Source organism: Lineus longissimus, chromosome 12 (assembly GCF_910592395.1).
Source record: "Lineus longissimus chromosome 12, tnLinLong1.2, whole genome shotgun sequence".
NCBI lineage: Eukaryota > Metazoa > Nemertea > Pilidiophora > Heteronemertea > Lineidae > Lineus > Lineus longissimus.
In genome coordinates this window covers 10,675,741-10,693,030 of record NC_088319.1, presented here as the reverse complement: position 1 = coordinate 10,693,030, position 17,290 = coordinate 10,675,741, and the positions used below count along the sequence as shown (strand labels likewise).

The following is a 17,290-nucleotide window of genomic DNA, read 5'->3' as shown; positions in this document are numbered from 1 at the left end:
TACCAGTGGAGACATTGTCACAACCATTCAATACCCAGACTGCAGTGGAGACAGTCACCTAATGTACCAGTGGAGACATTGTCACAACCATTCAATACCCAGACTGCAGTGGAGACAGTCACCTAATGTACCAGTGGAGACATTGTCACAACCATTCAATACCCAGACTGCAGTGGAGACAGTCACCTAATGTACTAGTGGAGACATTGTTACAACCATTGAGTACCCAGACTGCAGTGGAGAAAGTCACCTAATGTACCAGTGGAGACATTGTCACAACCATTCAATACCCAGACTGCAGTGGAGACAGTCACCTAATGTACTAGTGGAGACATTGTCACAACCATTCAATACCCAGACTGCAGTGGAGACAGTCACCTAATGTACTAGTGGAGACATTGTTACAACCATTGAGTAGCCAGACTGCAGTGGAGAAAGTCACTTTTTATGCGAAATACCTAATGTAATAGTCCAGACAAACACACAACCTTCCATAGGCTTTTTAAGTAAATATCACAGTCCATTTGGGATTCTGCTCGCCCCATTTCTTCAGTTTGGTTTTCTTGAATCTAATTTCGGGACCCAACACAATTTACAATTTACAAGTGAAGGTAAGCAATTTACAAGTGAAGGTAAGCAATTTACAAGTGAAGGTAAGCAATTTACAAGTGAAGGTAAGCAATTTACAAGTGAAAAAAACAACACGACATCCGAAGCAAAACTATAGCTGATAGCAGAGGATTTTCACACATCCAGGAAGTAATGACCTTCAGGCTGGTCTTCATTGCATTTAACTCAGATCAAAGACAACAACAAATTCATATCAAAATGCATTTATTAGAGACACCGACACAAAAACATTCCTTCCTGGATTCCTACAGATATTTTTAACCCTTTTGCTGCCAACACAATCATTACGCTTGTGTCAGGCAGTGTATGTATGTATGTATGTATATACCATATTTAAATTTAAGTGCCCTTTTCAGATTAAATCCATTCAAAGGCGCTTTTACAATATTTATAACAAAATTACAGTCGAAAAAAGATGGGTCTTGAGCAACGTTTGAAATGATGCAAGGCTCTTTGCCTGCCAGACCTCAAAAGGGAGCCCATTCCACAAAACAGCTGCGGAGAATGAGAAGCAGCGCTCCCCATATTTGCTCCAGGCCCTTGGAAGTACTAGTCTATTGTCATCAGCCGACCAAAGGTCTCTTCCTGGCCTATGGATATTGACCAGGCTTGACAAGTAGCCAGGCGCTATTCCATGCACACATTTGAAAGGATGTGGCACAATTTGAGATTTTTTACATTTCTAGCATACCTCGAACAATCCTTGTTCGTGAAAAATCCATCGAAGATTGTAAGAAGCAATAAGCAAACAAGGCCTTGTTAGACCAGTTGCAGTTGGCAGTAAAAGGGTAATTTTTACTCTAAGGTTCAACAATTTACTGCAGGCATAACTCGAGGAAACTAGAGAATGAAGTGTTGAAAATGATGACTTTCTAAAAGACCCTTCATCATCTGCTTTTGCCCTTGTTCAGATAATCCAAATATCGAGCAGCATATAAGTCTTTATATTCCTCATCTATATGTTGTCTTTTCATGGCATCCATGTCTGCACATGGACGTCCTTTTTTAGAGTTGGAGTTCTGGTCACCGTAAGCTTCCAGCGTTTTCGATAATCCAAATATGGCGTTGTGATACTGTTTTTCGACTTGCGAGAGGTACAGTCGTGGGCATTCTGGGCTGTAGAGCAAATCTGAAGAGAAAATTTAAACAAATGACCTTTTCATGTCTTGCTCAGATGCAGAAACTATGGCATACATGGTGTATTAAAGGAGTGTTGAAAAATGGCTAAATTTGCCAAAGGGTGTTTGGAACGATCTACTTTTCCCCACATTTTTTTAAACGGACCCTCTTCAACAACAGGGCTGTCAAAGAAAATCTTGTAGGTTTTCATGAAAAGAGCAGTTTTAGCTTTTTATCTTCATTTTTACTATTGATAAATGCTTATTGAATGACCGGATTGGTTTGTTGCAATGTGAGTGATCAGTTTCAACCATGGTACAAAAGTACAGTGTGAATGAGTGGGGCAATCTCGTCCACAGTCATACCAACCTCACCAGCAGGCTGCACTGGTCAAATGAACGAATTATAAAATACAGTGGAACCTCCCTTTGCGGACACCTCTCTATTAAGGCCAACCTCTCTATTGAAGACACTAGTTTTGGTTCCTAATTGGCTGCTTCCATTCAATTTGACCTCTGTAATCAGGACACCTCTCTAATAAGGACAGCATATGTCAGTCCCAAGGGTGTCCTAACTAGAGATGTTCTACTGTACAACTAATGCTACATGTAACCTTTTTTATCATATTCCACGTTTAATAGATACAAGGCGTACGATGGCGACGGCCGAATATGATGATCATCCCACGACGTCTCGGGATTGTCTAAGATCTCCTGAACCCTTTCCAAGGTCAGGTGACCGCGACCAATATTCAGCAGACAAGTCATCAGTTTACGAACCTGAAATTTGAAATATCATGAAAGGTAAGTTCTCTGTCATACATGTGATCCTCATGTCTTTAGGTTTCAAATTCATTTACTTTCAAACTATTCAAACTTTCAAATTATTAACGAATGGCACCAGCCTTCAAGTAGTAGTAAGTCAGTACAGTGGAACCTCCCTTAGCAGACACCTCTCTATTAAGGACACTAGTTGTGGTCCCAAAGTGGTGGTTTCCATTCAATTTGACCTCTTTAATGAGGACACCTCTCTATTAAGGACAGCACTTGTCAGTCCAAGGGGTGTCCTTTATAGAGAGGTTCTACTGTACAACCTTGTGTAAGGGCAGTAAGCCATCTTTAACACTCACCATACGATACATGAACGAATTCCCCGTGAATATGAGGTCATAACACTTGAACTTATCCCTGGCAAAATAATTGAAGTCTTCCATCCATAAATTACCAGGCTTGATTTCGATATTTAACGTTTTCACAGGATCGATATAGTCTTTGAAATATCTCTGCGACGTGAATGACAAATAGTTCGTGGTTCCGCTGAGAAATTTTGCCCCTTCTTTGACCTTCTTCATATCCACCCTGTTGCTGAAATACAGTTTTTTTGTATCTATTGAGAAAGAGGACAACTATCACTTTTATAAGGCCAAGGGTATGCCGTTCGTTGACATGTGTTTACTGTAATTGGTTCAACTGTAAAGCCAAGGGTAAACCGTTTGTTGACATACATTTACTGTAACTGTTTCAACTGTAAAGCCAAGGGTAAACCGTTTGTTGACATACATTTACTGTAACTGTTTCAACTGTAAAGCCAAGGGTATGTCGTTTGTTGACATACATTTACTGTAATTGGTACAACTGTAAAGCCAAGGGTATGTCGTTTGTTGACATACATTTACTGTAACTGTTTCAACTGTAAAGCCAAGGGTATGTCGTTTGTTGACATACGTTTACTGTAATTGGTTCGACTGTAAAGCCAAGGGTATATCATTTGTTGACATATATTTACTGTTATTGGTTCAACTGTATCTAGTTCCTATTTCTAAAGCCAGGCAAATGTCAATAGTCAGTCACAATGCATGCTACATGCAGCATGCTTGCAGGTCATCTGCACACAATTGGTACATATGTAAATATACTCTTATCGATTATATCTTTGCGCCTGTTTAAATGGTCATGATACGTATTGGAGTTGCTGTTTTATGACCCGACCTACCTCACTACATGACCCGACCTACCTCACTACGCAGACTCTTTCCCTATCGAAGGCAGACAATGGTATCGTATTCGAATCAAAAGCATCATCATCATATAGCGCTAACCTGTAGCAGTATTTACGATTCTTTGCTAAGAATCGAGCGTGAAAGTTGTCTGCAACCCGGCGAATCTCTACCATCCTGAAAACAGTGGGACATCTGGGAAATATTGCAGTCAGTGTTCTCCACAAACTTTAATAAAGGGGCACAGGGGGTCCAATTTCCGCCCACTAAAAAAAAGGCTGCCCCCTTAAAAAAAAATTTTAAATGACCTCCTAATTCGTTTTATACACTTTAAAATGCTACATTATCTAATTGCAAAATGGCAGTGACCAAACAAGTAAGTGTAGGCAGCCCTGGAATTGAGACTTTTGAGAAATCATAAAGATGGGATGGATGATCTTTAGCGTGAAAATACAACATTTAAAAAAAGTTTCACCAAATAAGAGTCTAGAGCGGCCGCAAGGTCGAAATGGACTGGGACAGAGACGGTGAGAAGACACCCAGTTATTTCAAGTCCCCCTCCGAAGCTCCAGGGAACAAAATTACCAACATGGAAATTCATGAGATATCAGTCAGATTCAGTAGTACTCTGTACTCACCTAATTGGCTCATTAGTCTTAGAGAAACGCTTGTTCATGGCAATACACAGGAACTCTGGGTCATATTCACTGAAAGCCCTTGATGAACTGACAGAGAGAAAACATAAAAACAGTTAAGTTGAACCGCGATTATAAGGATTACAACTGTAACTTAAATGACACAGGATTTTATTTAATACAATGTGACAAAAGTATCTGGAATTCGATTTGCAATTCAACTCTGAACTGATAACAAAAGTGATATCTATGTCTTCCAATACTACTGCATCAGTCTCAGTTAGTCAGGAAACAGTTGCACTAAGATCCTGGTTTTGAGAGTTGTTGCCAATTAGGAGTGGTCGCCAATTCAGAGAGAACATTTTGCACCTGTATACTGAAAAGAAATCTCTATGAAGGACAACCTCTCCAGTCCAAATAAGGACACTGGTTTTGGTCCCAAACCAGTTGTTTTCATTCAAATTGACCTCTGTAATCAGGACACCTCCCTAATAAGGACAGCATGTCAGTTCCGAGGGTGTCCTGAATAGAGAGGTTCTACTGTACATGAATCGATACTTATTTACCTTGGTATCAGATCAACGTGTGCCGTGTTACACAAGGCGTGGACCCCACTGTCGGTCCGACTGGAAGTTACGACCCTCACGTCTTTCGGGCGAAACCCAAGAAGTGCATCCTGCAATGTACGAGAATAGAATGATAGATCAAATTGCCAAGAATAACTCAAAACACTAGGGGGGCTTACTCTAAATTACTGGGTACCGGCTACACTACTTATTTCAGTGTCATTGTCTTTGATCTGATAAAAGGCAATAGGTCTTCGGCATGCCTTAATTGTACTTTAGATAGCAAGCAAGAGGCCCCTAAATACTATTCATTTCCTGTTTTTAAGCTCAATAAGAATGCATTGGATCTTTAATGCAGTTCAATCATTGAGCCCATACAATTCAAGGTATATCTCATTTCAACTTGCCCGCTTCACGGGTCATTTGCTAGTGTATCTCAAAGATTGAAGAATCCACCAAGCACATGCCTTGCACATACAGATGGACTGGGTTGTCCTCTATCGAGTGAACAGAATTGCACATCCTACCCACACAATGTCTGCATGGCATTAGCACTAGCAGTAAGATTACCAAAAGAGAAAATAGAACAAGCGTTTTGTTTTCTACTGTTTTATTACTAGAGTGATACTGGGCGCCCAGGATTACCTCACCTCCAGCCAGAATCCTATGGGTTGACCGTAAGAACCACCATTTTGACTAGAATTTGAAATCCTCAAGCAATAGAACTTTAAATAAAGTGAATGCCTATTTCAAGGGAGACAGTCTGTTCTCTGGAAAACAAAGAGCTGACACCCCGAGTTCTCCAGAGGGTTTTCTCAAGGTAGGGTGGTACGTACCCTTTCGATATTCAAGAAACTAGGTAGGGTGGCCAGCAATATAAGGTAGGGTGGAACAATAGAAACCGTTTACAAAAAAATCCAGAGCAGGGTGAGTGGCTCTAGTCTTCCAATCCAAGGTAGGGTGGTAAGCTGTGAAAATAGGGTGGGATGCCCTGACAAATGGCTTTGTGGAGAACACTGGATGACCATCATGAAAGTGGCACTCACTCAGAAAGAGTTCAAATTGCTTTAGGATTTCAGGTTCTAGCCAAAATGGTGGTGCCTATGGTCAACCCGCAACTCTGATCCTCAAGAAGGCATATGACTACCTCAATGGTTCCAATTACAGTCTTGACTCTATCTGACTTTCGTCCTGTCCGGGGATTCAGCACTCCATGTTGTCTCTGCAAACCACTGAAAGATATCAATATCATCACATCACATAATTATATGTTACAGCAAGGATTTACCCCTAATAAATTGTCGGTTACAACAATAACTCATAATTTTGTCGAACCTTTGAAACCTTGATTTCAAGTTGCTGACTGGGGCTAGGAGGCCTCAAACATAAACTACAAGTGGCCTATTGGCTCTCATCACGACTAAAAAGCTGCTAACGGCCTATGGGCCATGGGTTGATGGCATCAGTTGGCTATGTCGTGTATGGATAAGACACATCCATATTCGTACATACAGGTTCCCGAGCACGCCGAGTCCAAAACCTTTAGACTCGGGAGTCCTCTTGGATCCACAGATGACAGATTGTGGACCATCACCATGTCACCTAGGGGCCTTAACATTACGGACACCAGATCCTGGTAACTCCCCTACTAGCGTTTCTCCCATTTACTGGCTCTGTTATAAGCTGATTGGTCAGTTATGCACAAACCGTACGATCGGTTTATCCGGGACCGATTTTTTTCAATGTCGTATTCCATGGCAATGGCCCCCCCCCCCCCCGGGTTCCTATGCCATGCCCGACCAAGCCCATGCCCATTCTATGGCTGAACCAGTTTGAATGAAGTGTGTCACTCTCACATGTCACAGACAGACACACTGTCATTGACTGTCACTGTGTGCCTGCCCGAGCCAGGTCCTCCAGATCCTAGGCTAATCCTGGACTGGAGCCTGGACTGGAGGCTGGAGCCTGGATCTAGCCGTTAGCCTACACTGCTATCGCCATTCGTATTTTTCAATACCTACCAGTACCTGGTACCGATATAAGAGAAACACAACAGAAATCGACCCATGTCACATCAGAAAAACATGACTTTGTGAGCTTGGAGTGTTTTGAAAGTGACATGCATGACATGTGGGTATTCTCAGTTCCACATTTGTCCGCTTGGTAAAATGGTTTCCGGACCCGAAGGCATTCTGGGTAAATCTCGCGATGCGGCAGCTGTAATTTGCAACGTGGCTATGCATTAAAATAGTTATATTTTCTGTTTTCTGTGGCATTTAAAGCCTTATCATCCCCACGGCATTGTTTCTATGTAATATATCTATCTGAACAATAAAGGTATGTATGATAAATTTGGGTAATATTGGCCAAAAACTGGGTCGAAAGTTCAGCTTGGTGAACCGGTTTCCGTCTCCATATTCAGTACATTTGTACTGAGAATGCACTATACCTACGGCTTGTCATGTACATTATCATATGTAGTACAGGTCTAGTTTCAAAATCCACCAAAAGTGTCCATCCCCTAACTTAGATCCTTCAAAAACAGTGTGTTCCTTTGAATTAGTCGTGCTATGTCTACAAATCAAGTTAGTTTATTGTGTAGAACAGCTTGTAGCAGTGAGGTAGAGCAACAGATTTGGCTGCCTCTTTCTTATCAATCGTCAACCAGTCCAACCAATCGTCCAATGCGTGCGCGCAATGATTGAATATCATTGATGAATACTGATTTCGTGATGCGGCTGGGGCATATCCGTGTAGTGACACAGAGCGTTGCACAGGGTTCGTTGTCCCGTCAAAATGACACATGATTTTGGGGTATTCCTGATTTTGGGGTATTCCTGACAATATAGGCCGAGACCTATACATTGCTAAAAATCATTGATAAATATCTAGGCCCTTTGCCAGATACGCCGGTACCACCTTGGGTCGGACCAACAAACCATCTTTACAATAGATCTTTACAGTAAAAGACGCCAGACAATGGCCTATTACAAATAGAACCGTATATCTCTTTTAAGATTTTTTTGGTTTCGAAGAATGGATGATTTGAATGCGCCTGGTGATTCGGCCCCTAGCCAGCCTGGGATTCTCTCAAGAGCTTACAGAAGATACTCGGAGGTAAGAATGAAAGGGGTTGTCGTAAACAGCCTCAACCTGTTTTTTTAAAAAGTTTGATGTCATCCAAATGAAATTTTTAAACGGTGATAAAGGAAATAAGCTGTACTTTACCAAATTTCCTGAACGTTTCATGACATTGTGTATGAGAGATATGTTGTCTGAAATCTACCCACGCTTACCAGCCCAGCCATTGGCCATCTTGAATTTGACGTTGAGGAAATGATAGGGCACCTAAGTTTCAAGGAGGCTGGTAATTGTTGTTTTTAGACAACAACTATTTATTTTGCACCCAGATGTTTTTTTTTGTGTCCATACGAAAATTTTATCAGTGTACCATCCCCATCTGCCATGTTGTCTCCGCACCTTATGTCTGATTCTTTTGTTTGTTGCAGCTTCACCAGCACTATCTTGACAGAAGTACCCCATATGTGACGGCACGATGGATTGCCTCTGCTGTTCTCTTGTTGGTCTATTTTCTGAGGGTTTACATACTCCAGGTAAGAAATCGCTCATTCGAAACCATGCTATAAACGTCCCGCAAACTAGCGATTTTAATCGCTGTTACCTGTGATCGCGGTGACCTGTTTTACCGGCAGACATGAGACATTGCAGGTACCAGCGATTTAAATCACTTGTTTGTGTGGCATTTTCGTCTGCTCGAAGATGTTGATAAATGTTGCATGTCGCATTCATTTTCACAGCTTCTTTTTGATTTTCATTAAACCACCTCCAATGAATCTTGAGTATTAAAAAACATCTGCTTTTTTTTGCGGATCTGTTGGGGACAAAGGGAGTCATGAGAATGAATCCTCATTATATGATAGATTGAGAAGACGTCGATAATGAGAGAGACCCCTTGGTCTGAAATGACATTTACTTTCAACAGCAAAGGAAAGAGGGTTAAGCTTAGCCGAGATGGAGTAGGACCAAGAGAAGATAAAACATGCAAGTGGTATGTGTGTATATTGCAGCAACACTGGTTTTAATTTCTGTTATTTTTTCCCATTTCAGGGCTGGTATATAGTGACGTATGCGCTAGGCATTTATGAGTTAAATCTATTTATAGCATTCCTTACTCCCAAAATAGACCCTTCTGTTAATGAGGATATTGGTAAGTGTACGGACGCACAACGTTTGATTTGTATTGGAGCCTGGTTAGAATCAGGGTGCCATGCTGACTGAGGGATATAGACAAGATCCTGGGTTGAGATTTTTGGTGGTAGGACCTTCTTTGTAACTGCCCCAAAAGTGGAGTGGAATGACTCGGACATTGGAAGTAGATATCGGACAGTGTGCCGTGGTGATCTTCAATTCTAAGTTGAAGACTGCTTGAATGGTTTTGTGCTGAGCTAGCACTATACAACATTTACTATAAACCTGATTTTGATAAATTCATTGTTCATTTTGATTCAGATCATGTTGATGTAATTTGGTAGTCTGTAACAGTCTATTAACCCTACTGTATATTACAAAGAAATCATATGTAAATTCCACCAATACATGGGAAACTAGTAGGGGTAATTTTTTTCTTCTTCTCAAGTTTACCCCAGATTCCTAGACAAATGATCCGCCTTTAGCAAACAACAAATAAACATGCTAAAATATCTTTTCACTTTTCTTACAGATGAAGATGGCCCATCTCTTCCGACAAAATCAAATGAAGAATTCAGACCGTTCATGCGGCGGTTACCCGAGTTCAAATTTTGGTAGGTACAGTAGAATCTCTCTGTTAAGGACACCCTCGGGACTGACAAGTGCTGTCCTTAATAGAGAGGTGTCCTGATTAGAGAGGTCTGGCTGGGTTAGCAACCATGACCGCTGAATTCAAAACGTGGTGCATAGTTCATTTACACTGCAGACTGTGGTTCATTATAAGTCTAGATGTTTTAGAATATTTGGTTGAGCCAGGCTCAGTTCAGAAAATCTCCTTTTGGTCTTGAGCTCTCCTGATCTCTGGTATAATTCTTACCTCTTTCGTTGCAGGTATTCTTCCACGAAGGCGGTTGTCCTCTCCATGTTCTGCACATGTTTCGAAGCACTAAACGTCCCTGTATTCTGGCCTATTTTAGTCATGTATTTCATTATATTGTTTACTATAACTATGAAGAGACAGATTAGAGTAAGTAACGAGACCATTTCTCATGTCGTATATTTATTTTATTATTATTATTATTATTATTATTATTATTATTATTATTATTATTATTATTATTATTATTATTATCATTATTATAAAACATTTCTATAGCGCCCTATTCATAAAAGCAATGCTCTAAGGCGCTTTACATTTAAAACATTCATTCATCACAGACATGACATACGAAATATAAAAACACAGCTCCGAAAGTTAAGAAATACAATAATGTTGTCTAAAAAGATGTGTCTTTAAACGACCCTTAAAAGATTGAACACTTGGTGACCCTCTGATCGTTGCCGGCAGTGCATTCCACAGACCAGGAGCAACTTGTCCCAATGACCTCGAGCCGTATCTTTCTTCTTCAACAACTATTTGAAAGGGTAGACGAGAGTGTGATTGGTCTTACTCTTAATAACTTTCTGCGATCATGATGAGGAATCGTTTCATTATCTCATAAAATACACTCACCAAAACTTGCTTGTCTTGTTGGTTGAGAAGCTAACCCTCTCCATGACCTCCCGAACTGTCTTAGAATTATGTGTCAAATCAAAATTTAAAGGTTTCATGTTGCATGGTTATTGTGTTCATTCAAATTTCTAATCTAATAACTTTTCTTTTGCAGCATATGATAAAGTATCGCTATATACCTTTCTCCCACGGTAAGACGAAATACAAAGGGAAGGAGGATACTGGAAAAGTGGTGAGTATGGTTGAAATCTCTGCATAACAAAATGAGTTCATCAGCTTGGTTTAAACAGGGCGGGGGGGGGGGGGGCTATAGGCAGTAGCAAGGGTTTAATTGGCGATCACCTAGTCCTATCATGCACAGTAAGGGCACTGGGTCCTGTTTGATTCAGCACTTAAAAAGTTCTCGCACAGCTCGAACAGTTTTGACGTACTCTGAGATGGGAGAGACCCCTATTGGCAAACTTATGTGACTTTATCTTGCTGCTGCCAATAGAGTCCCTTTAATGTGGTCAAAAGGTTCTATTATCACTAGCAAAGTTTGAAAATCAGTGTTCTTCAAATTTCCTTCTGTACCCCACAAGCCTTCATGAGAAAATGACTTGGTCAATTGACCGTATTAAACAAAGTCTAATGCTTATCTGGCTATAGTGTACTCTTGCCAGCATTCTCGGTGACCTTAGGGATACAATTATGCCTGTTTGACACTTCTTAACTTCTGTGAAAAAGAGTCTGTGTGCTTTAGGGGACGAATCCTGAACTATTTACCTTTTGAGTGTCAATTTGCTCCAAGAGCATAAGGACAGGCTTTCGGTAAAAATGTTTTCAGAAAACTCATCCAAAAAACTGTATCATCAGAGATAATCTGTTGTGATATCAAGTAACAAATTGAACAAATTGCGAGTTAGATAGCCCCTTTGCTAAATACCCCTGTACCAACTAGGGTCGGGAAAAACAAACCGTCTGTACAATAGATCTTCACAGTAATAATACCTGGCAATGGATCTAGAGGCCTTGTCTGGGTCTTTGACCTTGAGAATGGCTGATATTTATAAAAGAATAGTAAATGCTTTTACTTTAAACTTCATGTACATTTTACACTAGCCATCTCTGTAGAAAACTGTAGTAAAAGCATTTACTAGTCTTTATAAATATTTGCCATTGTAAAGATACATGTAGTTTGTTTTCCTGACCCTATGTGGTTCAAGCACGTTTGGAATAGGGCCAGATAGATTTTTACAATGCATACACATTTTTGGGGATTTTCTGTCTCCCAGACTTAGCAACAGATGTCGCCAAAGTTAATGATTGGCGACCTTTGTATTTCGAACGAGTTTTATTTTTGAATTAATCAAATTATTTTCTCCATGTTCAGGTGTAAATGCCAAATGGTGATGAGGACTGAATGTAATGTTTTGTATGAAAAACACAATGAAATATTCCTGCTCAATATTAAAAATATCATCTGTTTTAACATTGCAGCCTTTGCCTGCAGTTGGTGAAGTGAATGAAATTTGATGGGACCGACATTAAAATGTTAGTGTTTCATTCTTTTGAAATTTACCTCCCTTTATGGACTGAATCTGCAGCAGGATGAAAAACGACATGGACTCTTTTATTAAAGGCGAATCCCGTCCGTTCGGAACCACCAGTAAATACTCTGAAAATGAACGGCATGCGCCTTTAAATCATTAATTTTGGTGTGGAAGAAAATGTTCCCGTTTGCGAAAAACAACTTCTGATCTTTTTTGTGAGTCGCAGATCAAAGCAAAAAACACTATTTTAAGCTATTCTCTGAGAGTGTTATGGAGGTGCCATCAGTCCATAAAAGGGTTGTTAAATGTATTGGGCTTTTTGTTTGTATTGAGGCTTTGTTTTGAAATGATTGAAGGCGTTCTCCTAGCTTGATCGTTGTTTATATGAGATGCCTTTCCTTCCCATTTTGAGGTATTCTCTTTCCTCCAGGGAATGTTACGTCAACTTGACTTGCACCTCTGGTTCTGTCTACTCCACTATTCCATTTGGCATTTACGTCCTGGTTTAAAACTGCATTGTTGTTGATGAAGTTAAGAAGAAACATCCAAAGTTCAATGTCCCAAATTCTTTTCTCGTCTGCTAAAGGAAGGGCTTTTCGCCAAAAGGGTTGTGAGTTGCGGGGGAGAGTGATATGGCTCTGGGAGGTGATGATAAGGGTTTCTGTCAGAAATTTCGAAGGGTATGGACTTTCGGTATAAGAATTTAGAACGGGGCAATGTGAACTGAGAAAAAGAACAGGGTAAGCACCCTTCTGAAATAGAAAATTCATTAGCTGCACTGATAAAAGGCAGGGAGCACTTTAATAGGGGCTGGGTGCTTTGCCTGGAGGAAACACTAGATGTCATGATGTGCATGTTTATCACTCTGATGTTGCACTAGACATGGAACATGAACGATTCTTTGGATGTTTCTTGTTACCTCTAGTTTTTCTTCTGCGAATGTTATGGGTGTCGGGTCAAAAATGGGTGGAATGCATTGGCTGAGGTAACAGTACATATACATGTATTTGTATTCAAAGACTTTCGTTGCATTGGAGTTGAGTTTAGTGTCGATAACTTTTGCGTGATCAAATACCTCAGCATGTAGGTATTGGATTGGTCAAATGAACACTGCCTATAACTTATACGTGTATAATCACTTTGATAAATTTGCTTCTGATGCTGTGGTAGAAGGTGGTCATTGTAAGTACAGATTGTGTGTTTAGAGTGGGTACCGGATCTTCATCAAAAATGTCTTTGGGTATCATACTTTGGCGGGCTTTTTTAATGGGTCTCATATAAACATACAAATAAATTCTATCATATCACATACAAATAAATTCCCTTTATCATTGCAGGCCATGTAAATATCAGAGATTTCTCCAAGCTCATCCAAGTGATAGCCACGGGCGTGTTGGCGATCTTCTGCCATGGAACAATGACAGTGACATAATATTGAGTGCCAGGGCTTGAAAAAGGACACCGTACTCTGCGTACCAGGAGAATTGGAAACTATGATTTTCTTCTCTTCGTTGGCCGTCAGAGCCAATCGATGCCAAAAGCTGCTGGAGTCTGTTACTGTTCAAGGTGAAAACTTTAAACAGATTGAGCCTTTCGTCGGGTTGTGAACTTTAATATCATTGTTTTGTCGGTACAAGGGAACAGATCATCTGAGAAAATATTGCTGATTCAGCATAATTCGAGGTTACAGACAATGCGAAAGACTGATACTGTCCGAATACAGTAGACACACTCTGGAGTCAGTAATGTCGTGCAACGTTATGCAATGTTACCCAGATGCCCAGCTCACATAATCAACTACCGGGGAACTCGAAAGTGCTAATATTAAATCGATTGCGGCTTATTCCCTCCTTAGGTTTTAACCGGGCCGTTCAAAACTCCCCATTTTTACAAGCGTTTCGCTACAGGTTTCCTTTGATTAAGAAAACGTCCCAAGGCAAGATTCATGAAATTTTGAGCACAATCCAACACTATCCATATCGCAAATAGTGTGCCAGATTTATAACTTATTATCAACAAGTAGGAGTTATCAACCCTCATAGTTCAGGACGTTTTTTTGGCCACAAGATATAATTCTGGGAAACTGAAGTTGCCTTTTCGCTGCGGTGGAGGCTGGTGGTTAGTCACTGGATATTTTTGGAGAATACAGACTTTGGAGAACAACGTATGAAACGCCTTAGCTATTCATGTGTGAATACTTCATTTCATTTTAGAATTGTTCATCATGTATCATAATTGTATTTGTATTGATGATAATAAGAATGTGAGCAGTGGTGTATTTATTGTATAAAAGTAGGCATTAAAGGGAGACTATAGGCAGGAGGAGACGGGCTAATTTGGCCATCTTCAGTTGACTGGTATACACAGTAAGGGCCCTTGGTCATGTCGGACTTAGCACTAAATATATCCCTCGTACAAGCATGAATCATTTTGACCTACTGTGAGATGTGAGAGACCCCTATTGGCGGCTTTCTGTAACTTTATCTTGCCTGCCTAACTCCTGCCTATATTGTCCCTTTAACTATAAGAGACTGAAATTATGCCTATGGCGTAGTTAATATGACATAACATGGAGAATTCACCACTGGGTTTTGTCAAGGCACATGAAGGGTGGTACCCTTGATATTCAAGATGTTTTGCAAGTGTGCAACACAGGGTAGGGTGGCCAGCAAGGTGACCCCTTAAAAATCATCGAGCAAGGACGGTGGCTCTTCCAAGATAGGGTGGTAAGCTGCCAAGGCAGGGTGGGACGACCTGACAAATGGCCTTGTGGAGAACACTGAACCTACTACGACTAACCCTGATTTGACTCACTCACACTTGAAAGGAAAACACGGATATGGATGTTTTTCTATTTCTAAGTAATTTTTGTGTTTTCCTCTTCGTTGCATGCACTTCAGTCCTGCTATAGAGGCCGTGCTGTGACGTCGTCAGGATGGCCATTTTGGACGTCAATACCATTGCATCAACCGAGGTGCAATGGCCATTGTATTCATCGTACGAAAATCACTTTAAAACTGATGAAATTATACCCAAATACTTGTCATTCTCGGTGAATTAATTCTTGGAACAGGATAGCGAAACCTCACTTTTGTTGTTCCGGTGACAATAAGAGTTCACCACGTGGGTTAGGGGTGTCAATTTGTCGTCCAAAACGGTCTCCTTTGATGCGATGACGTTACCTGTATGGCCATTATTCAAGGTGTATCAAATGAAATGAATGTGGAGTTATTTTATAGCTTTTAATTTAGGTGCCATGTAAGTATGATCTGTAGGCTAAATCACATTGTTAGTAGTTATTTATTTGCACCAATCAGCCTGAAATACTTTGGTCTGTTAATAGTCTGCTCGAGGGTCTCAAATACAACATTTTTGTTATGCCCTTACAAACACTACAAAGATAAAAAGATATTTCAGAGGTCTTCTCTTAAAGGGTTACACTGTTTGTATCCAATTGTGGGTCAGGAAAATAGAAATGCAGTGTTACACAATGTTGTAGTGCAGTTATTATGCATGCAACTTTGTTGAAACTTGGTTTGTATAGTATCAAGTATGAATTAATTCTATGCTTGATGGTATTTGTATAGCGTCTACACAATGTTGAAATTGATATTCCATGTGTATCAACGCTATTGAAAATGTTCAAGCTCAATTACAAATTTCAAATTTTTAACGAAAGGTGTTGGCCTTTAAATGTGGCTTGCGTTATCATGGCTCAGCACTGTGCTGGTTGAGAGGAAGCCCTTTTAGAAATATTTGAGAATGTAAAGTGGTGGAATGGCAGAGTTTGCAGTTATCACTTATCCTGAGTAAATGTGAGAACTTGTTGTTTCACTTTGAGGTGAAAATGGTTGTCATCTTTAATAAATAATTTGTCCTGAAATCGACAGTGTTTGAAGTGATTTCTTTGCATTTGATTTTCTTTTTATGGCCTTACTACTGAACCAGGCCAACATCTCCAATGAACTTCGCTGTCTCTTGTTCATCCCTTGATCCCCATGGCTTTGTCTCCAATGATGCACCATATGGCCATGTGCCCAGTCTCGGTGCCCAGAGTGAGCAGTTCTGGAGCACATGTTCTGGTATCTGATCATATGTGTTGCACTGGCGCCTATCGAACCTGGCCATGTTCATCCTCTTGAGGTGGACTTCGAGTCTGCAGTTCTACTGATTTGAAGTACCAGGACTGAGCCTCATTGTCCTAGCCTTGTAGTTAACACAGCTGGCTGCCACGCAATAGGGCCCGGGGAGAACCCAGGATTCTATTTCTGGATGAACTGGTGTGCATGGTTTTCAAGGAAACAAAATTCCTGGCTCTCGACAGACCTGCGAATGAGACTTTCTTGTATCTGGTGTCTGCGCCAGGGCAGGCAAAATACCCCACCAAGTGAGCAATATGATCAGCTTGCGTGGGCTCTCTATGTACATGCACCTCTGGCCAAAGACGGAGTCACTAGGCCAATAAATCCAATTGGTGCCTAACCGCAGTAGCATGCAAAAACGCTCATCCTCTCTAGGAGGAATACTCTTCAGAGAATAACACCTCTAAGAGCAGAGCATTCGCTGAAGATCCAGTTTGAACCATCCAACTTCTATGGTGGACGCATCTCATCTTTTTCATACTGAGGGATATCTTATTTTTAATCCCCCACAGCTGTAGGTATGCGTACGCAAAATGGACCTGGAATTACAAATTCCCCTTCCCTGGTCTTGCTCTTTGCTAACGTACTAGAAAGGCTAGAAAACTGAGCCCTGAATGGGGTCATCCGGGTGGAGTTGATTTCGGTTTCCATTGCATTAAGCAACCAGGAGTATTACTCCCCCTGGATAGGATGCTGGTCTAGCACAGATTAACTTCCCAGGCAAGCCTGGTACCGAGTTTACTCCTGGGTGGAGAGAAGCAAGCAGGGTTAAGTGCCTTGCCCCAGGACACAAAGATGAAACAGTAATGATTTGTCCCAAGTTGAACTGATGACATCCTGGTTATAAGCCCAGTGCTATTATTACTCTGCCACTGACCCCCTAAAATGGCCCGTGTGGTAAATCACAGTCATTTCAGGCATGGACAAGAGATGTATGTTCCCCAAAGA

General features: G+C 40.8%; 2 protein-coding genes across 4 annotated transcripts; one reads left to right on the top strand and one right to left on the bottom strand.

Moving 5' to 3' along the window:
* Positions 1-823: 823 nt before the first annotated feature.
* Positions 824-7,090, bottom strand: LOC135496876 (tRNA pseudouridine synthase-like 1). 2 transcript variants are annotated; one of them, XM_064786444.1, is made up of 8 exons: positions 6,968-7,090; positions 6,094-6,178; positions 4,947-5,056; positions 4,384-4,470; positions 3,764-3,922; positions 2,879-3,113; positions 2,363-2,528; positions 824-1,759 (listed from the first exon to the last, which is right to left on the bottom strand). In XM_064786444.1, exons 1-8 carry the CDS (start codon positions 7,012-7,014, stop codon positions 1,518-1,520), a joined length of 1,131 nt encoding a protein of 376 aa, XP_064642514.1. In that variant the 5' UTR covers positions 7,015-7,090; the 3' UTR covers positions 824-1,517. The 2 variants fall into 2 exon arrangements, 1 of the variants encoding a protein (XP_064642514.1); XR_010448728.1 differs by having other exon boundaries at positions 1,675-1,759; positions 2,119-2,528.
* A 61-nt stretch (positions 7,091-7,151) lies between these two features.
* Positions 7,152-16,075, top strand: LOC135497074 (protein RER1-like). 2 transcript variants are annotated; one of them, XM_064786767.1, is made up of 9 exons: positions 7,152-7,283; positions 7,964-8,063; positions 8,456-8,560; positions 9,075-9,174; positions 9,688-9,769; positions 10,047-10,182; positions 10,823-10,900; positions 12,148-12,201; positions 13,538-16,075. In XM_064786767.1, exons 2-8 carry the CDS (start codon positions 7,983-7,985, stop codon positions 12,181-12,183), a joined length of 618 nt encoding a protein of 205 aa, XP_064642837.1. In that variant the 5' UTR covers positions 7,152-7,283; positions 7,964-7,982; the 3' UTR covers positions 12,184-12,201; positions 13,538-16,075. The 2 variants fall into 2 exon arrangements, with proteins under 2 accessions (XP_064642837.1, XP_064642838.1); XM_064786768.1 differs by lacking the exon at positions 12,148-12,201.
* The last annotated feature ends 1,215 nt before the right edge of the window (positions 16,076-17,290 follow it).